The following is a 22,723-nucleotide window of genomic DNA, read 5'->3' as shown; positions in this document are numbered from 1 at the left end:
GGCACGCGAATCAGCACCAGTGAAGGCCACAGTACAACAACCCCCTGAGCCAGTAGACCCACAGCCAGATCAACAACTACTACGCGATCTGGTCTTCCACTACGACGAGGCGATCTCGCAGTTCCGCGACACAGACCCATTGTCGCGCCCCAGGATCCCGAATTTGCAGCATTCCCGCAGGCTGACAAGTGCAGTAAAGCTCATGAACGAGCACGTTCTTCCGCTGCACTTGGTTGATGCTGAGAACATGGAGGAGCTGCAACTGAAAGTTTACTGCGCTGCTGTGGCGACCGCCAAAAGTTTAGGATACCGTATTAGGCCAAGAGGCGGACTGCTCCAACATCTCCATGAAAGGCGTGAGCCTCCATGGCGAAGGAGATTGGAGCAACGGATCCTAAACAAGCGCGCCGCAAGACGGGAGGAGGAGAGTTGTGGTGAAATTGGAGAGATGCCAGCTATCATCGTCGGAGAGAACGATGTCCACGAAGCCTCGCGGTACCTGAGGAACTGGGCAGCACCGGGCCCCGATGTTGTTCAGAACTTCTGGCACAAGAAGCTAACCGTCGCACATCCAAAGATAGCTGAGTGCTTCAACAAGGTGCTACGTGACCCACACAACCTCCCTGAATTCGCCACCCGTGGCGTCACATTCCTCCTCCCGAAAGACAGCAACACATTGAACCCATCAAAGTACAGACCGATAACGTGCCTATCGAGTCTATACAAGATATTAAGCAGCATCATAACCGCCAAAGTTTCTGCTCACTGCGAACAACATCACATCATCGCAGAAGAGCAGAAAGGATGCAGGAAGAATACGCATGGCTGCAAAGACCAGGCCATCATCGACGCAGCCATCGTCGGCCAGGCGGTTTATAACCAGCGGAACCTAAGCATGGCCTACATCGATTACAGGAAGGCTTATGACTCCATACCTCACTCGTTTCTCGTCCGGGTATTGGAGCTCTACAAAATTGATCCCGTCGTCGTTAGGTTCCTGCAGCATGCGATGAGGCAGTGGAGTACGTCTCTGCACCTTAGTTATGGGGAAAATGTGTTGCAGTCTAGAACGCTGCAGATAAAGAGGGGGATATTCCAAGGCGACTCTTTCAGCCCGCTTTGGTTTTGTCTGGCACTGAACCCCCTCAGTAGGACGCTCAATAGGAACGGTCATGGCTATAAGTTAAGGTATCGGGACGGCGCCAACGAAGAAGTGACCCATACCTTCTCAACGATCTCAAGGTCTACGCTGATTCACGTCAGCGTCTAGGTGTAGCTATCCGAGTTGTCGAAGATATAAGCAGGGACATCTGCATGGAGTTCGGCCTCGACAAGTGCCGCTGTGTCCACCTGCTGAAGGGACAACTTACCGAATCCGGAGGCTACGAGGTCTATGACGGCGAGTTTATACAAGACATGGTTCGTGGCGAATCCTACAAATACCTTGGATTCCGATAGCTCACCGGGATTCGCCACTCCGACATCAAGACGGAGCTGCGAGACAAGTTCTTGAGTCGAGTGAACTGTGTCCTGAGGACTTTCCTCAACGCGGGGAACAAGGTACGCGCGATCAACACATTCGCGGTTCCCCTGCTGACCTTCAGTTTTGGTGTAGTCAAATGGAGCAAAACTGACCTAGAGGACCTTGAGAGGAGGATGAGGAAAGCATTTAAAGAGGCCGGAATGCACCATCCTCAATCGGCACTAGAGAGAGTTTCACTGCCAAGCAAAGAAGGGGGACTTGGAATAGTCGACATATCTGCACTGTGTGTTGCCCAGGTACGACAACTGCGCGAGTACTTCGCAGAACGCGCCAACCAGAACGCGCTATACCGGGCTGTCTGCGCCGCCGACAGAGGATAGAGCGCTCTGCACTTGGCGCAAGCGGAGTACCAACAGACAGACAGTGGAGGAGAAAATTGCAGCTTGGAAGCAGAAGGCACCATGCACTGCCTTCTGCTTCCAAGCTGCAATCCCCACCCCCATCAACTGGACCGGCCACACGTCGACAAGGCCGCATCTAATCTGTGGCTAACGCGTGGTGAACTCTCTTCAGTAGTAGAGGCCGACATGATAGCCATCCAGGACAGGATAATGCCGACGAGAAACTGCAGGCGGTACGTCTGGCATCAAGACGTTGATGACATTTGCCGGATGTGCCATCAACCAGGTGAAAACATAGAGCACATTATGGGAGGTTGGCCCGTTTTGGCCTACGCAGCCTACACCGAGCGCCACAACAACGTGGCCCGTATTGTTCATCGACAACTGGCGCTCCAATGTGCTCTACTGGAAGACAACATACCAAACTACCGGTACCTGCCTGCACCTGTCCTGGAAAATGACCGTTTCAAGCTGTACTGGGATCGTACTGTTCTGACCGACCTCTCGATCCACCACAACCGCCCAGATAGAATGGTTTATGATAAGAGCGACCGCAATCACCATCATCGATGTCGCTATTCCACTGAACCAGAATCTGGAGGAGACCCACGGTCGCAAAATCTGCAAGTACCGACCATTGGCCGTGGAGCTCAAGGAACTGTGGGGGCTAAGGGAGGTCCCAAGAATTGTTCCAGTCGTTCTCTCTGGAACTGAAATCGTCCCGAAGACACTTCTGGAAGCGCTAAAGGTGTTGAACATGGAGAAAGAATTGGCCGGCATCCAAAAGTCGGGCATCCTTAGCACCTGCGCCATTGTCCGACAATTTCTCGGTCAGGACTGAAACAGCACGAGCATGCAGATACGTGCATTCCGCAGAGCCTAGTCCCCCTTTGGCATTCAGAAGCCCGGGGGCAGGTGAAAATTCTGGCTAGGTTCGCCTAGTTAAGAAGTGAGATAAGTCTGCCAAAAAAAAGGTAACAAAAAACTAGAAAAGTTTAGGCATGATTTTACAATAGGAATATGAAACAATCGAATAATGTGTATGATACAAATCATTACAAAACTTGACATTGCAACTTAAAGATGTAGAACCCTAGGTTGATCACTTGATATGTAGTACTTTATTATAATGTAAACCAAATTAAGAAATAAAAAGAATTTAAGTGAAAAAAAAAATATCTCATTTTCTTTCAAACCGTAAACCAGGTATGGTTGTACGGCATCGTTTAACATCGCATCGCATCACATCATAAAATAAAAACAAGCAGCAACGTGGACGTGTGGACGTAACAAAGGAGGACAAGTTAAGGGAAAGGCAAAGTCTCACTCGAATCGTGCAGGTCTCCAGTTCCCTGTTGGTCGCATTCACTGATTGCTCCGCAAGGGTAACTAGGCCGAACGGATTGGAGCCGGAGCATCAGTATACCTAACAGCGATTATAGAGTTTCGGCCGTCGGAGTGCTCGAGTTGGCTTCAAAACTGCTCACGACAATCAGAAAACACGCATCAAGAACAGAGCAGCTTCAGTTCGGCGCTCATCAAGGCAACTAGTTTCAGCGAGTGGCAAACGCAATCGCAAAACGGCAGCAGGTAGAAGAAATAAAAAGTTTGTTTATACATAATGCTTTGGTGGCAAAACCAGCCACCGTAAAACACGGCGCTTTTCAGGGCCATTAAACCTTTCAAAGAAGAGTTATTAAAAGTTTTTCACAATACCAATGCATTCTAAAGTGACATAATATGACATATAATATAAACTGATTTTTTTTTTGTTTATGCTTGTTTATGCTTGGTTGGGGTCTTTTAAATTGATCATTCAGTTTTCACAAACCCATGCATGGTTCCCGAATTGAAAGTGGCTTCAAATTACAACACATTGTATGCAGGATGGCATTCACGTATTTTCTCGATAGCAAGAACTGCTTTCTTTGGTTGATAACTGATGTTGAAAATTGACTGAGGTTACATCTGCATTGTATAGAAACATAACTAAGGAGCAACATGATATGCTATGTATTTCCTGCTGCTCTGTTCTTATTTTAAAGGACTTTAATCCGAAGGTCATCCGTCCCTGTATTCACTGTTGGTTTTTCAGAACACTTATAGCTCGTCTATTTCGACAGATCGTATAGTTCGTCTCCAAAACCTCAGTTCTTTTTCATTTTTATTTACATTGTTGAGACTACAAATCTTACAATTCATTCGTTTCCGAAACCACAGTTTAAGGTACGGTAATGTGCTCAATAGTGAAATATATGATAGTGAACGAGCTGATGGCCTCCTATGCATTCCTTATCACAGCCATCATTTTGAATGTACGATATGTGCATACGCCGAAAGATGCCCGGCGTTGAACATTTAATAAGTATAAAGCCCGCTTTGGTTTTGTCTGGCACTGAACCCCCTCAGTAGGACGCTCAATAGGAACGGTCATGGCTATAAGTTAAGGTATGGGGACGGCGCCAACGAAGAAGTGACCCATACCTTTTACATGGACGATCTCAAGGTCTACGCTGATTCACGTCAGCGTCTAGGTGTAGCTATCCGGGTTGTCGAAGATATAAGCAGGGACATCTGCATGGAGTTCGGCCTCGACAAGTGCCGCTGTGTCCACCTGCTGAAGGGACAACTTACCGAATCCGGAGGCTACGAGGTCTATGACGGCGAGTTTATACAAGACATGGTTCGTGGCGAATCCTACAAATACCTTGGATTCCGACAGCTCACCGGGATTCGCCACTCCGACATCAAGACGGAGCTGCGAGACAAGTTCTTGAGTCGAGTGAACTGTGTCCTGAGGACTTTCCTCAACGCGGGGAACAAGGTACGCGCGATCAACACATTCGCGGTTCCCCTGCTGACCTTCAGTTTTGGTGTAGTCAAATGGAGCAAAACTGACCTAGAGGACCTTGAGAGGAGGATGAGGAAAGCATTTAAAGAGGCCGGAATGCACCATCCTCAATCGGCACTGGAGAGAGTTTCACTGCCAAGCAAAGAAGGGGGACTTGGAATAGTCGACATATCTGCACTGTGTGTTGCCCAGGTACGACAACTGCGCGAGTACTTCGCAGAACGCGCCAACCAGAACGCGCTATACCGGGCATTCCCTATCACAGCCATCATTTTGATTGTACGATATGTGCATACGCCGAAAGATGCCCGGCGTTGAACATTTAGTAAGTATAAAGCCTTCAGAAAAAAATCAAGAATCAACTATAGGACAGTGAGAAAAAATGAGAAAGTTTGTTAAAAACACGCAAAAACACAACACCAAAGGTTCTCTCCAGAACTCCCAACATGTTCATAAATTCAACATGTTCAGTAAATAGTAAACTAATCCATATTTCAGGTAGATAGGTAAGTATTCACGTAGGAGGAGAAAATAAAAAAATATATTCGAAATATATATTTTTTGTGCAAAAACTGTCCGCTTTGTATAGTCCTACGTCACTCCGGTTATGTCCCCGACATTACCCACCCGTCTTTTTTTTCCCGCTGCGCCTATGAGTTTCTCCACCCACAAAAGGTCTAAACGTTCTTCTTTTCGACGATAGTTTTTTAGCATATCGCACGAACCCAAAGTATCACAAAACTCGAGGAATTCCTGTTTAATTTTTTTCGCCACACCACGCCAAGAGCGAAATTCATGCGTTTTTTTGCAAACTATAAACGCCGAATACAATAGATATATTGTGTCGTGTCTTTGTCGTGGATACGACAAAGGTGATCGTTCCTTCATTTTTCGAAGAAATTAAATGTAGTACTCTTTACAGTTCTGTAAAAAATCAAGATATTTATCTCATGAACTTGATTGTTTCCACAACTTTGTTGATTGCAACTTTTACAGCGAATCCTAATTCAATTTCAGCCGCTGCTAAACGGAAACGAATCATCGTAAGATCGATACTTATAAGGGACTTTAGACTCCCTCTCAAAAGTACCGGCTTGATCAATTTATTCATTACTGGTTTAAAAAGGTTCGCCAGTTCGTATAGAAAAGATGCTATAGGCTCGTCACTCTGAAAGCTCGTCATAAATAGTTGAACTGCAGCAGCTGATGTTAAGAAAAGCCCCAAAGGTACTGGCTGTGAAAACAGCAGCAAAGCTCCTACGGAAATCTGGATGTGAATCTTTGTACTTAGGAACGTAAGTTTGTTTGTGCTTAGACTGCGACTACGTAGGTTTTAAGGTACGGCAGCATGCAGCAAGGGCTATTTATACCATCGGTTGGTTTTCGATCCATTTTACTCCGCAAAGCTTTAGCCGATCCAATAGTTCAAGAATATTCCGCACATCTTAACGGGACGTTCTCAAATAGGCTGTACAAACACTGTAGGAATTCATCAATTTTCCATACAGTCTTTATCATTCCTTCTTTGAATGGACTTGCAAACTGCAGCTACCTATATTCGTGGGCTCGTAGTTTTGGCTGCTTCGGATTTCACGAATTTCTTCATTCAACTGCTTCGCTACTCTCCAATTAACATGGGAACCGGCAATGCTGAGTTGACCCACTTCAAACTAGGTTTAGCTTCAAAATATTTCTCCAATCCGTCGAACAAGTCCAGTGCACGCGTTGAGCTTAGAAAAGCTGAGCAAATGTACCTGGATTCCAACGTTCCCTTCGTTACATTTCAGTAACGGACGCTAACATTCATCTGTTGCTTTTGTGAAATCTTATTTAACGTTTCGTCGAATCCGATAACGATATCCTTGCAATTTTCGAGTAAACGAAGAATGAAATTCAAAAAGTATGGCTCAATACCGTATGTGATCAGGTAGCATTTTGCTGAGCTGCATCTTTGGTACCATTCCGCTGTCCGGAAACATATGCGGAAAGAGCTTAGCACTAGAGCACTAGAGTTTCATGGGATTATGTCTTCCACTTGCTGAGGAAAATTACCTGAATGAGCTCACGACCTTACTCGTGCGTGTATTCTGCGTTTCAGTGGAAATGGACCAATTACAGTTGTCTTGAATTGTATCTACGACTGCGATTTTCGTTGAATCTTCTTTGTCAGCACCTATTTTCGTTTTTATTATTTTTAGTAATTGATTTCTTAACACTCACGTTCTTCAACAGCCTGAGTTAATCGAAAGAAATGGTGTAATTCTTTATGTTTGTGTTTGTTGGAAGATGAAAAGCAAGAAGTGGGTTATATCTGTGATATAACCGCAAGGTAGACGTAGGACTACCGTTGGCTCGGCAATCATTTATTTGAAATTGGATCTGAATCAATTCTTAATGCATGCATGAATGAATATTTTGAAAGATTGCTGAAAGTTTTTCTTGTTAGTGTGTGGATGGATGAGTATAAGTATGGAATTGTTATCAATATAAAATTCAACTCTTTCGAACTTGTTGGTGGTGCCGAAACGAACCGATGGAATTTGGGTGGCCTTGTAAAAGCAACTGAAGATGTTTGATACATGATTCATTTTTGTTTTCGTGAGAATGACACGAGATTTTTCATGATCACTCTATACGCAGAATAGAAACTGAGGGCGCCATTTCACGAAGAAAACGAAATAAAGTCTATATAACCTTGCATAAAATTCATTTCGTTTTTATCGTGTTGTGGCAATTTTTCATGACTGTTCCATGCGAAAGCAAAACAGAAACTGATGTTATTGAATTGCATCACGGGAACACCAAGTCGAATGCGTGAATGGGTGCGAATATTATTTCACTCGGACGCATCCACACGCAAACAATTTTTCATGGCTGTTCCATCCGAAAGCAGAACAGAAATTGATGCTATTGGATTGCAACACGGGAACACCAAGCCGAATGCGTAAATGGGTGCGAATATTCCTTCGCTCGGACGTATTCACACACAAACAATTTTTCATGACTGTTCCATGCGAAAGCAGAACAGAAACTGATGCGAGTCGAGGTACTCACGCCTTGCGTGTGTCCGCTATGGTTTCCCAAACACTAATGCAAGCGAGCAAAACAAATCACAGCTTGCATGTATTCGCTATGACGGTTTCTCCAGGTGGCTAGATTTTGCGTCCGTGTTTGGGAACATATTGCGATCACCAATCATCAATGAGCTAGATTGTTATGATTTCAATAGCTTGCTTTCAAAGTAATTTTAGAGCTATTAAAACGATTTTTTGGACCAATAAGTGACAATCATATAATTCGTTGACATTTTCTCTTTCGAATGAAGTGATCATTATACCACTCCATTCAGCCGGTAAAGATGTATCAACGATCAAAACCTTGCACTCCAGCGACACTCTTTCGTTTTCGAAACTTTGAACTTACACCCCGGTACAGAAAAGAAAGACGTAGTCCTACGTCAAAATCAATCTTGCGTCGACTAGAGACTCTGACTCTAGACGGGACTCAAGTGTCGACAAAAACTTCGTTGACTTTCTGATTGAAGATCAATGTATATAAAACATACAAGAGCACTACATTTAATTAACAATTAACTGGTTTTGAATGAAAATTCCTGGTTTGACTGGTTTTCTTGGTTGGGTTTGTACCATGAATGATATTACACTCATCGACTAGTTAAATTCAAGAGATTACAACGTGATTACGCAGTGAAAGTGAACTTAAATTAAGTGATTGAAAATAATATATAAGAGAGTAGCGTTCAGGATACTTGTCACCGAAAATTATGAATGTTCGGTTTTCTTGGTTTTGGTTTTTTTCGTTGATTGGTGCCTAATGCAAATTTTCTATACAATACTGTTCATTCGCCACAATAATTTGATGCAAGGTGCGGCCACTTGATGAGTTTCCCCAACACAGATTTCAGTGGGCTTGGGGAAATCGGCATTGCGAAATAGATGCAAGATGCGGGTACTTTTGTACTCGTATGCGTTTCTGCAGACCGGAATGAGTTCCCCAACACAGACTTCAAAACCAAGGAATCTGGAGAAATCGACATTGCAATGTGTGGGTGCTTTTGTACCCCATGCATTTTTACACTCGGGAATATGTGCTGAAGTATGCGGTATGAACACAATGCTTTGGCTCGGTTATTCAAGACTGCATTGGAAGACATTTCTTGATAACGTCGATTGAACAATATGCGTTCAACTTACATGTCACTTACACTTGAGAGATGCAATAAATTCAGAGGGAAATGAAAGATACATTGATCGTTTAGCCATTCTTTCGTTCACATATTTTGGAAGTCCACGAGAAATGAATGAAATGAACAAGGCATCGTGCCATATGACTAGAAACAAAGAAAGTAATCTTTTCACAATACATGAATTGACATAAATTGGGATTTGTTCGCACCTTGCGGTTGTATTTTAGGTATAATCCATCACGTTTTTGACGTAGGATTACGTTTTTCCGGAACATATTTTTATCTTTACTTTGCGATTTCAAAGTTAGTTTCAAAAATTACCTACTTATGTATTTGTAAGTAATGTGTATTTAAAAATTATTAGTTACACATGATAATTACTACATTTCATGTATATATTTATTTTGTTGAATTTTAATAAGAAAATAAGGTCAAGTTTTCTAATTTCATCAACCGCAAAGTTTTTAAATTGGTAAGCAGTCTTCCATGTTTCACAAAAACACTGCATCCGGAATAAACATGTCCACGCTGCTGTTCACAGTTTTGTGTTTGAGTACAAACATGATTTTTTCGTACCTATGTTAGAAAATGTGACATGTTTGTATTCGTGATATGTTTGGACATACGATGTTTAATCCCAATGTTTCACATGATGTTCGACATGGTGTACAGTTTCTTTTGCATTTTCACCTCAAGCACCGGCAGTGCGTAGAGTAGAAGAAGCGAATCGGACACCACACCACCACCACTCAACGCGTGGTGTGTTGGTATGTTTGTTGGTAAAGCAGCATGTGGGTGCTTTTGTACCCCATGCATTTTTACACTCGGGAATATGTGCTGAAGTATGCGGTATGAACACAATGCTTTGGCTCGGTTATTCAAGACTGCATTGGAAGACATTTCTTGATAACGTCGATTGAACAATATGCGTTCAACTTACATGTCACTTACACTTGAGAGATGCAATAAATTCAGAGGGAAATGAAAGATACATTGATCGTTTAGCCATTCTTTCGTTCACATATTTTGGAAGTCCACGAGAAATGAATGAAATGAACAAGGCATCGTGCCATATGACTAGAAACAAAGAAAGTAATCTTTTCACAATACATGAATTGACATAAATTGGGATTTGTTCGCACCTTGCGGTTGTATTTTAGGTATAATCCATCACGTTTTTGACGTAGGATTACGTTTTTCCGGAACATATTTTTATCTTTACTTTGCGATTTCAAAGTTAGTTTCAAAAATTACCTACTTATGTATTTGTAAGTAATGTGTATTTAAAAATTATTAGTTACACATGATAATTACTACATTTCATGTATATATTTATTTTGTTGAATTTTAATAAGAAAATAAGGTCAAGTTTTCTAATTTCATCAACCGCAAAGTTTTTAAATTGGTAAGCAGTCTTCCATGTTTCACAAAAACACTGCATCCGGAATAAACATGTCCACGCTGCTGTTCACAGTTTTGTGTTTGAGTACAAACATGATTTTTTCGTACCTATGTTAGAAAATGTGACATGTTTGTATTCGTGATATGTTTGGACATACGATGTTTAATCCCAATGTTTCACATGATGTTCGACATGGTGTACAGTTTCTTTTGCATTTTCACCTCAAGCACCGGCAGTGCGTAGAGTAGAAGAAGCGAATCGGACACCACACCACCACCACTCAACGCGTGGTGTGTTGGTATGTTGACATGGAAAAAATGCTTTCCTTTCATGACAATGGATGCTTCGTCTAAAATATTGGGCAAATAAAATAAACCTCTTTTTCTGTTCTGAACAAAATAAACATCGATTGATATGAGAGTTTTTCACATTTGATATCATTATTTAGTTCACGCATCAATTTATATATTGAATTCATGTAACATTCGCTATTATTAGCTATTTGAACAAGTACTAAAATTGAATTATTCAGCAGTGACATGTTAGGCGTGACGCTAACCACTCGACCACGGGAGCAACAATTTTGGCTGGATCTTTGAATACAAATGGCCAATACTGCTTGTTCGCGACGATCGCGACCCGAGCTATAAAACGAGCGGAGAAGAGGAGAAGAAAGAATGATGCAAACGCATGCACACATAGCATATGTAGTGCAGTGTAAGTGTAGCTTTTAGTTTTTTCCTTCATTCAGTTTGTGATAACATCGAGAAATTAATGGTGTGTTTTAGCCGCTGAAATTTCTCTGCTGGTTCTGCTGTGTGCCGCTGAAGGTTGCGTCTAAAACTAATTTCTGGGTATTTATTTTTTTGGTCAGCATTTGTACGACGTCATCCGCTATGCAGTCGGCTCCCCAGACTTTCATTGCCAACATGCACGCAAAAAAATAGAAAGCTTCTTTCTATTCAGAGAGTGTTTTCTTTGAACGAAACCAAGGATTATTTAATCAGACTTGCAAAATGTGCATGAACGATCTATAAACTTTTACTTAGTCGCGGCAATACATACACACACTCTTTACAGATACACGGGCCGAAGGTTGTGCAGTCCACTGATGATTCAACAAGAGGCAAAGGTTGTACCGCTCATGACAACTCTACACGAGCTGATGATTGCGCCGGCTAGTGATCATTCTATCCTGGATTCCTCGAGTCGAAAAAGACGCACCACGCTAGATATGGGGTGCAAACTAGGGGGGCGTTGCTGATTAACGGTCAGCTGCATCCCAATAGGAAGTATCCCATGTCGGGCACACGTACAGAGCACTGAAGACTGCAACATCCCAATTATGAGAACACTTGTAATACTAACCTCGAGCCAACCGCGAGTAATCGGTTACATATTACTAACATAGTTGTAAGCAAACATTGTCAAAATATTGAACTCTCGGCCCGATAGGCTGACGCCATTTGAGCCTTAATAAAAATATATATTTTGGTGCATGAACTCATAGCCTCTTAGTTCGTGCAGTTTTTGAAATGCTAACTAAATTTCAAGTTCGTTTCTGTGAAAAAGTATTCTACGAAGAAATGTTTTGGGATGAATAATTTCTTTCCGTGTATGAAAAGAAACGAAACGAAAGCAATGAATACTACGACATCGGGTGATATGTTTGTACATGATGTTCTTGAATTATAAACATCGTGTTTGTTTTTAAATGTTTATGTTTGTGTATCATAGATTCGTGTTAGGGATAGACATTCAACACTAGCGAAAATCATGTTCGAATTCAAACAAGAACATGGAATTTTCACATCGCGTGGACATGTGTAAGTGTTTTTCGGAAGACTGTTGGTAAGTAATATGTATGAATAAGAAAAAAAAACCTAGAGATTTTTAAAGAAATTTTGCTATGGGGGTCTTTGGTATCACTTCATTCTGGAAAAGGGGTTACTCGCCCAAATAGTTTGATAGTTTAGAATCCTGTCAAAGGGGAAATGAAGGACATCGTATGTTTTTATGCTGCAAACCTGTCGCATATTGTTTTTCTTTGTGTTAAAGCTAATTTCTAAGAGGGTTTCCGCTGTGGACTTTATGTTCAAGCGTCCATTGGCACGTTTCCCCTAGTGAAACGGTGCACAATCCGACCAGAGCCTCCGCTCTCCAACTATCGAAACAACACCGCCATTTGTGAAGCATATAACGTTTGTAAGCAGACCGACTCGACCATCATAACTCGAACGTTCCGTTGTTATGAAGTTATTGAGTAGCAGTTTTTATTAACACAGAGTTAGCAAGAGGGCAATATATTTGGTAACCTGCATAAATAATTGTAGCTCAACGTCTAGTGAGTTGCAGCTAACGAGCAACGCTTGTTATGGGCGAGGTATTCCAGGTATTCAAGCACGTTAAAAAAAACTTAAGCAAAAACAACTAAATAAACAAATCAATCTATTAAAGAAAGTATAAAAATTATGCTTCTATAATATTTATATGAGGCAATGCATGTCTAGCATATGTTAAATACCAATTCACTTTTATTCCCGTTAGTTTTTCGTCCTCTTGCCTGGCACTCCGTTTTCAATTCATCGATAGTCAAATTATTCAAATATTTATTACGGCGGTTTCGTTCATGAAGTTGAGTTTTCTCATCGTCAATTGTTTTATGCACAGATTGAAGTTTTTTTGATCGAGCACAGTTTTTTGGTGTGGTTAGGTATTTCCCTTGAACACCTTCCTTGATCACGGACATTTCAATATATTCTTGTTCTAGAATAGACAAAACAGAAAAAAGTGGATATTAAGAACATATTATCTAGTGCATGAGTGGAAGTGGAACATAATAGCCAAGTGGATAGTCAGAAAACAACAAGTTTGAAAATTTTTATGAAATAAAAAAAAATATTATAAGGTGTACCGGTAAGTTTCTTCGGTTTTACAACAGATGGCGTAACTTATTATTATTCCAGTGAACCAAATTTCTAGACAATCATTGGAAAAGCTAATGTCATTGCGTGTCTTTTTCAGTATATGTCAATAAGGTGAAGCGTAAACAACATAGTTTTTTGCCACTTCTAATATATCGAATTTCGTTCCAACGATAGTGTTTTTGCGGGGAGTGTTACTTTATTACTTAATAATAAGAAGAAAAAAGCTGGCTGACCAGCACTTCTCCAATTTTGATGAAGTCAAAAATTTTAATCGATTCGTAGTTAGCCGACAAACCGGCCGATTATTTTCGCAAAGGGATCCGTGAATTGCCAGAAAGATAGGAAAAAGTTGTGACTAGCGATGGGCAATACTTTGAATATTAAATTTGTAACCATTTTTGCAGAACAAAGCATTAATTATTGAACAAAACGAAGAAAATTACCGGTACCCCTAGTTCGTGTAAGGGAAACAATATTGTATTCTCTAAAATTGTATTAATATAGAACAGGGATAGCCAAACGGTAGTCCGCGGACTACCAGTCGCCCGCGTGGGTATTCCTAGGCGCCCGCCAGCTGGTCTAGGATAGTGTCATCTCCAAACGGCATGGATTAAATATCCCTCTACCTTTCGCCGTGATCATGTTATAAGGTGTTTATGCTAACCTCAATAAAACGGATTAGTTGTTAGAGTAGGTATCTCTTCATTAAAGTCTCCGTTTTAATATTTTCTTTCGGGTGGATAGTTATTTTATATTAACCCATTCAGTTGTTCGACCATAACTTGTAATAAAGCAAAAAATTGTCACTTGGAACTATTTCAACAATGTTTCCTCCAGGCATATCATTTATTAAATGACAAATTGAAAAAGCTGGAAACATCCGGCATAAAGTTTTAAAAACTAAAAAAAAACTATTTTTTTTTGAGAAAACTTCGTCTTTGAAGAATGCGAGTTTTAATGGTATTGTTATTATTATATGAATAATTTTGGGATAGTTTCGATAAAGTGGCAGATGAAAATGATATTCAGTACAGGAGTCTAGTGCTACATTCATTTTCTAATGACTTTTTGACATAGTCAACCTTGGTAGACCGTAGCCCAACATTTGAACAATAAGTCGCCTGCAGTGTTCAAAAGTTTGGCCACCCCTGATATAGAAATTTTATTCTCCCGTACGCAAACAAGAGCGCCCGTGGCTTGTTGTTGTTGGCTTAAATTATAGAGGCTATAGACTTTTTCTGTTTCAGATTAGTCCGCTTCTAGCCTTGAAAAGATCAATTTGGAAAATCCCAAACTTTCAACTTCTGGCCTTGATTTGAGAAAGGTCATCTGGACGCCCTCGTTGTCGTCGTCGACTGATTGCTAGCTGATGAACTATAGATTCGTAAAATTCCCGTAGCTTTTAAATTGTTTGTTTTCTAGAGACTTTACATTCGAAAATTGTACACCTCTAGTCCGTAGCTCTTTTTTTCCAACCAGAGCTGTTTCAACGAATCAAATATTGAACCATTTTTAATTATCAGTGTGCTATTCATTATAAAATATTAGTAGGCTTTGAGATGAATTGTAAAAAAGAAAGGCAGAATAAAGATAGTTCCGGAAGTGTAAGACGTGTTCAGTGATTGGGAAACCAAATCTCCGAATATTATACCTTATCCGAATCGGGATTACCACATCTGGCGACGAGGAGCGGAAACGTACTCTTCGCACTTTAAAGGTAAGAGCGAGCACATATTAAAAGACGAAGTGACAGTTTCTAAGATTCTGTTAAAAATTTGTGGTAACAGAAAATGAGCAACAGCCGCTGCAATAAGCAGAAAAAGGTTATTTCCGCTGCTGTAGAGCAGGGACAGGCGTCGAGCCGCTGCTTGAAATCAAGGCATTAGCCGCTGCGTAAAGGCAGAAAAAAAGGCGTGTTAGCCGCTGCATGTGAGCAGAAAAGAACAGAATCCGTTGCACGTGAGCAAGGAAAGGCGTGAAGCCGCTACCTGAAGTAGAAATAGGCTCAAGCCGTCGATTTGAATTGGAACGGAAAGGTAAAAAAACCGTTGAGGTTGTTTTTGCGTTGCTATGGTCACATAATGAACATAAAAAAAAACATGTTCAGCATACAATCCGTCGCCTACTGAGCGTCTCTGATGGAGAGTTGGAACATCAATCCCTTCAAATTCAGTCATCTTCCTGATTCGCAAGTTCGTAAAGAATGGTTGCGATGGAAACGAAATTTCGAAGTAATCGTCGCTGCTAGTGAAGAGAAAAATGCTACCAAATTGAAAATCTTTTTACTGGCGAAAGGCGGACTCGAATTGCAGGACTTGTTTTACTCGATCGATGGCGCAGACGTTGAAGAAGATGCTGAAAAGGGAATAGACCCTTTTAAAACAGCTATTGGAAAGCTAGATGGACATTTCTCGCCGAAACAGCACGATTCGTTCGAACGGAACGAGTTTTGTAAAATGGTTCCAACGATAACTCCGGAGGGAACAAGTGAGCCATTGACCAAGTTTTTGATGCGATGTACCGAAAAAGCGAAAAGATGCGATTTTGGGAAAACAGAAGCAGAAAGTCGAGATTTGCGTGTTATCGACAAAATCATTTACCACGCACCGGCTGAGTTGAGAGAACGATTACTCCACGAAGAAACGCTTACGTTGTCACAAGTATCCAGGATTATGACTTCGTTTGAATCGATTAAGCAGCAAGTTCAAGCAATTGCTGGAAATGGTAACGGTGATGTAATGACAGTTCAACGTATGAGTCAAGATAATGTGAATCGTATATATGGAAGTGGCAAGCCAGCGAATGGATGTTGTTATCGATGTGGAAAAAGGAACCATTACGGAAATGATCAACAGTGCCCAGCTCGTAATAAGCAATGCGAAAAATGTCGTAAGTTTGGACATTTCGCTCGAGTGTGTCGGTCAACGACGAAACGTAGGTATGAAGATCCAATTCCATATCCAGCTCGTAAGAAAGTTAAAACAGATAATGTACGAGCGATATCAACAACAGAGAATGGAAATAGTTCGAGCTTCATTTATAATATTGGTGATGGAGATGAATTCCTTTGGGTTAACGTTGGAGGTGTACTTATTAAGATGCTAATTGATTCCGGTAGGCACTTGGCAAAGCATGCTTGAGCAAGGAGTTAAAAGCTGGAAACCGAAACAAGTCCCAAATACGATTCTGCGTGCGTATGGCCGTAACACGAAACCCTTAGTTGTGTCACATGTTCATATGTTCACAGCATTGTGTCAGTTGGAGCGAGACGTTTTCCGAAGATAAAAAATGTTCAGCTGATTATTCCAATCAACAGAGACGTTGCTCCAATAGCTCAGCGAGTCAGACGTCCTCCGATTGCACTCCTGAGTCGAATCGAAGAGAAGCTGGACCAATTACTCGTAGCAGATATCATCGAACCTATGTCAGGAGCAGCGCCATGGGTTTCATCGTTGGTAACCATTGTCAAAGATAATGGAGATCTTCGTCTTTGCGTAGATATGCGGCGTGCCAATCAGGCTATCATGAGAGAACATCATATGATGCCCACGTTTGAAAGCTTCCTTCCAAGTTTGAAGACAGCCAAATACTTTAGTCGGCTTGACATCAAGGATGCATTTCACCAGATTGAGTTAGCTGAAGAATCACGTTTTATTACAACCTTCATATGTCACAAAGGGTTGTATAGATACAAAAGACTTATGTTTGGAATTTCTTGCGCTCCAGAAATGTTCCAAAAAACTATGGAGCAAATTTTGGCCGGGTGTAAAAATGTCATTAATTGACGACATTTTCATTTTCGGAGAAACGGAAGAAGAGCATAATATTGCTCTAGCCAAAGTTCTATCCGTATTAAAAGATAATAACATTATGCTGAATCAAGATAAATGTATATTCAAAGTCCAAAAACTCGAGTTTCTTGGTCATGTTATTTCATCTGAAGGAATACCACCAACTGATCAGAAAATTCAAGCTTTAAAAAAGTTTCGTGAACCTCGTACCTCAGACGAAGTGAGAAGCTTTCTTGGTTTAGCTGCATATGTTGGAAAATTCATACCTGATTTAGAAACAATCACTGCTCCATTGCGAGAACTAATCTGCGTTAACAAACCATTTAAATGGACGGATGAACATCAAAGAAGTTTTCAGAAGCTAAAACAGTTGATATCGAATGCTAGCACTCTTGCTTTCTTTAATGATTCTTTCCGCACAAGGGTTGTAGCTGATGCCTCCCCGGTTGCTTTGGGTGCAGTTCTTGTACAATTTGCAGATCACACTGATGATTGTCCACGTATAATCAGCTGTGCTAGTAAAAGCTTAACTGATACTGAAAAACGTTACTGCCAAACGGAGAAAGAGGCTTTGGCCTTGGTATGGGCAGTAGAAAAATTCTCAGAATATTTGATTGGCAGAAAATTCGAACTGGAGACTGATCATAAACCACTTGAAGTAATTTTCAGTCCAGTCTTGAGATTACAATCGTTTAGATTCACGGTGAAGTACCGTAAAGGAAGCGGAAACATTGCAGACTCTTTGTCTCGGTTGGTTTGCTCGGATGGTGCTGATGACTTCGGAAAGGACAACAAGTTCATGATTTTGGCAATTCAAGAATGTGTGGCGATAGATGTTAACGAAATTGAGGAAGCTTCACGTGATGATCCAGAGATTTCTGCAGTAAGAGAATGTCTTCGTGCTGGAATCTGGAAAACCCCAGTAACAAAACACTTTGAACCATTCCAAAATGAGTTAGGTTTTATAGGAGATATTATGATCCGAGGTAATAAACTGGTGGTTCCCAAGAAATTGAGGGAACGGATGTTACAGCTGGCACATGAAGGTCATCCCGGAGAATCTGTTATGAAGCGACGGTTGCGAGATCGAGCATGGTGGCCTTCAATGGATCGTGAAACAAAGGAGTACTGCAAAGCATGCGAAGGTTGTCAAGTTGGTTGGTTTTCCGAGCCGACCAGAACCAATGAGCAGGAGAGAATTACCCACGAAGCCGTGGGTTGATATCGCCATTGACTTCATGGGTCCCCTTCCTTCAGGTGAACATCTACTGGTAATTATTGACTATTTCAGTAGATATAAGGAAGTTGAAATCATGAATCGCATCACTGCTTCTGAAACTGTTGAGCGCCTAAGCAAGATTTTTACCCGCTTAGGATATCCAAAAACCATCACGCTGGATAATGCTAAACAATTTATTGGCAAAGAATTTGAGGAATATTGTAAGATTCATGGTATTATTCTAAACCATTCAGCTCCACACTGGCCGCAGGAAAACGGTTTGGTGGAACGACAAAACAGGTCACTGCTAAAACGATTGCAGATTAGTTACGGACTTGGCAGAGACTGGAGAAAAGATTTGAAAGACTATTTAATCATGTATTACACAACAGTTCATTCCACAACGGGTAAAACACCAACAGAATTGTGTTATCAGAAGCAAGTTACCAGCCATTGATGATATTGAGACAACTCCACCTGCATCTGACTACCGACATCAAGATTTTTTGAACAAACATAAAGGAAAGGAGCGAGAAGATATGCGACGACATGCGAAGACTTCTATTATCAGCGAAGGGGATACTGTACTCATGAAGAATCTAACACCAAGAAACAAATTAACAACAGCATTCAATAAAACCAAATTTACCGTAGTGGATCGGTCAGGACCAAGAGCAACTGTTGTAGACCCGAATTCTGGAGTAACATATCAAAGAAATGTCGCTCACCTGAAGAAGATCGTTAACGTGCCTGAAACTTCGGCAGAGGAACGAATAAATGAAAACGATCCTGAAAAGTCAATAGACGAAGAAGAGGATTTTGCAGGATTTGGCGATGAAGAAAATGAAACTCTCAACACTGGTTTTGCTCCTTTGCTTTAGACTAGTAATGAATACTAATGGTGTGGTTGACGAACTTTTTTAAATGATCAAACATTGTTAATTTTATAAAATTTCAAGAAAAGGGAGATGTGCTATTCATTATAAAATATTAGTAGGCTTTGAGATGAATTGTAAAAAAGAAAGGCAGAATAAAGATAGTTCCGGAAGTGTAAGACGTGTTCAGTGATTGGGAAACCAAATCTCCGAATATTATACCTTATCCGAATCGGGATTACCACAATCAGTACTGCAATAGATTGCGAGGCAGTGTCCTAATCGTTTGGCAAATCTTCTCAATCCACCAATGGCTGAATCACGTTGATTGCTTCAATAGTTTTCGGGTCTTCAGAACATGGACAGCCATAAATAAAGAATGAATCATGAAAATAATTTGAACGAAAATTGTGTCTGAAAGCGATTTTATATTATGAAGTTCTGGTGTTAGTATGAGGACATTCTTAGAGGCATGATTACACAATGATAATAACAGTGGCTTCGAGTGAAGCTTTCGTACCCGGACTGAAGAATTGACGTGCACCCCCAGCAAGTTGAAACTATTATGGCTAGAAATTAAAAAGGATTGGAATATGAATACGATTGCAAGGGACTAATTTTAGTTCGATGCGTAGCATATCAAGTAGAAAAAAGTATATATTGATTTACTATGAAATAATGGCTCATTTTGCGATCCGAATCCGATTACAATGCTTATGAATTGAGGATATCTGCAGGATAAAGGAGTGCAGATTCCATTCTGAAGTTTGATTATTTTCTGTTCGAATGATAAAACCATTTCAAATCTTTCAATCAAATTTGATACATGCAAAATTCAATTCGAACAAAATGGATGTTGACCAGTGACTAATCAATAAAGCTTTGAAGAAGAAGGCACGAATAACGTCAACTATTATTTTGCATGTACACAACATGCATGAATGAAATATTCACACCGAATTCCATTCAATTGTGCGTATAAAAGATTAAGCACTATAAATGGTTTTTGTAAAAACATTGGCAAACGGAGAAGTTGGATCGAATATTGTTAAATTAAAGTTAAATTTTTTTTCGCATAACTATACAAACACTAAGTATGTTATTCATAACTCACATTTTAACTTTTGACACACATGGCTCAATAAAAAGAACACACAGATGAGAAGGAAACTTCTGTTGTAAAAAGTGGTAAACAATGAACGAGAGAAGAATTGTTACAACACAGGCCAAAGTAAAAGTATTACCAATTGACGTTTTAGAAGTTAATCGACTGAACACGATGGATATAATCAGTGGTACAAATACAGGTGAGGTAAAACGCGGAGCACGTTTGTATTGTGTACCAAATAAAAGTGTCGTCACTAAAACATCGAATTTTAAGTCAAAAAAACGGGAAGTGGGTTATATCTATGGTATAACTGCAATGGTGACGTAGGACTATCGTTGATTCAGTGATCATTTGTTTGAAGTTGAATCTGAATCCATTCTGAATGAATGACCAAATGGATATTTGAGGCACTTCGAAAACGAGAGCTCTTTCGCTTGCATGTTATTTTCAATGCCAAGAGGAACTGTCAGATTATTTTGCAGCAGCGATATCTTTCCGAATTCTTCTCGAAGTCCACCACTCGATAACCACCTGTTAATTGCACATGATTGAAAAACCACAAAATCAATTGTATTTGGTCGCAGTATTATATGGATAGAAAACGTTAAAATAAACTCTTTCGCTTGAATGTAATTTTCAATTCCCAAGGGATCTGGCAGATTATTTTTCAGCAACGATAATATCTTTCCGGAATCTTCTCGATGCTGGATGGCAACCAAACAAAAATAGTTCCGCGCGTGTATGTGTGTGTGGTGGCTGCTCCGATGTCTCAATCGGAACCGTTTTTCGGTGCTGATACTCTCTTGGTCACCATCTTTTCTTCTCCTGCCTCCTGCCTCCTGGCTTTTCTGCCCTCCCTCACAGTTCCAAACAAACTGCATGTCTTTCAGGTCAGGTCAGGCTAGGTAATGAATCCCTCGATCCCTTGATTCCTCGCCGAAAAAGAATAATTTTCAGAAGCTTTCCTGTTAATTGCGATCAATTGAAAAATCACAAAACCAAATGTATTTGGTTGCATTGTTATATGGATAGAAAACATTAGAATAAACTCTTTCTCATCAATGTAATTTTAAATTCCCAGGGGAACTGACAGAGTATTTTTCAGCAACGATTAGTTCTTTCCTGATTTTCCTCGATACTCGAAGCCCAACAGTGGTTAATGCTAACTCAATAACCACCAATAAGCACTTAATTGAAAAATATTTGGTCGCAGTGTTACATGGATAGAAAACATTAAAATGAACTCTTTCGCATGAATGTATTTTTCAGTTCTCAGGGGAACTGGCAGATTATTTTTCAACAACGATTGCATCTTTCCAGAAATTTCTCGATGCTGAATGGCATCCAAACGAAAATAGTTCCGCGCGTGTATGTGTGTGTGTTGGCTGCTCCGATGTTTCAAGCGGAACCGTTTGTGGCATCACTCTCCTCCTGATGGATTCCCTTTCGGCCTAAGGTGCGATGATAAACGAAGAGCTTCACCACAACAGCGACAACATGCTCCAATCACTGTTCAATTATAACTGAGTGAATTTCCGAGTGGCGCTCGCTTATATACCGATTGGTGATTTCAATAGCCTGTTTTGAAAGCAATTTTAAGACTATTGAAACAAGTTTTTGGATCAAAAAGTAACAAGTATATAACGCGTAGACATTTTATCTTTAGAATGAAGTGTTAATCATACCATTTCGTTCAGCTGTTTAGGAGCTATTAACGCTCAAAATCTCGGTCTCCGGCGTAACGCTTTCGTTTTCGAAACTTTGATTTTACACCCCGGTATAGAAATGAAAGACGTAGTCCTACGTCAAAATTTATTCACAATTTCTATTTTCACCATTTAAGTTGTTAAATAAACTAATGAGTCTAATAAGTCTTGTTCGTGATCCTTTAGAGCAGCAATTCGTGTTGATACAATTCAGCTTTGGTGCTAATGTGTGTAGCTCACACGATAATCGATTTTCAGGATTTTGACACTTTCGCGTATAACATCGAGTCTCACTCGTGGTGTACTTGCATAATATAGGGCGCTAGAACGCTTAGCAGAGTAGTGAAATAACTTGATGTGTGGCGTATTAAATAATACGCTAAGGGATTAAAATAAAAATATCAATTAAGAATACGTTTTTAGTATCATACTTTGCCTGCTACCCCCTCCCTATATGTTCATACCGTGATATTCGCAATGATGGAGGAACGGCGTCGACATCTGGATACGACATTAATTTGTATGAGACAAATTACTCCCTATCAGATTAGCCGACCCGAAGGTAGTTTTAAATTGATAAAATTGGTATGAAAGTTTTTTCTTGGCATTATTTCATTACTTGAAGTACGTTGAAATTATGCACAAAACGTTTGTTAGCCATGAGAATAGGTCGTAAACTATATTAGATACCGCTATGATACCGATTACTGTATATTTACCGTATATATACCAAATAGGGCGACACTATGCGAA

General features: G+C 40.5%; 1 protein-coding gene across 6 annotated transcripts in view; it reads right to left on the bottom strand.

Moving 5' to 3' along the window:
- Positions 1–20,425, bottom strand: part of LOC129764612 (vacuole membrane protein 1-like) — a 97,543-nt gene extending 77,118 nt beyond the window's left edge. For 2 of the 6 annotated variants that reach the window (XM_055763864.1, XM_055763871.1), the window contains exons 1-2: positions 20,271–20,425; positions 12,869–13,110 (exon numbers count right to left, since the gene is read on the bottom strand). In XM_055763864.1, coding sequence (XP_055619839.1) covers positions 12,869–13,093 — 225 coding nt within the window. In that variant the 5' untranslated portion in view covers positions 13,094–13,110; positions 20,271–20,425. Of the gene's footprint in view, positions 1–12,868; positions 13,111–19,676; positions 19,726–20,270 lie in introns of those variants that run through there. The other 4 variants (XM_055763869.1, XM_055763865.1, XM_055763867.1 and 1 more) reach the window with 4 other exon arrangements.
- Positions 20,426–22,723: the final 2,298 nt, after the last annotated feature.

This window comes from Toxorhynchites rutilus, chromosome 2 (assembly GCF_029784135.1).
Source record: "Toxorhynchites rutilus septentrionalis strain SRP chromosome 2, ASM2978413v1, whole genome shotgun sequence".
Taxonomy (NCBI): Eukaryota; Metazoa; Arthropoda; class Insecta; order Diptera; family Culicidae; genus Toxorhynchites; species Toxorhynchites rutilus.
Note: the sequence above shows the minus strand (reverse complement) of the source record. Positions and strands in the feature narration are given on the sequence as shown.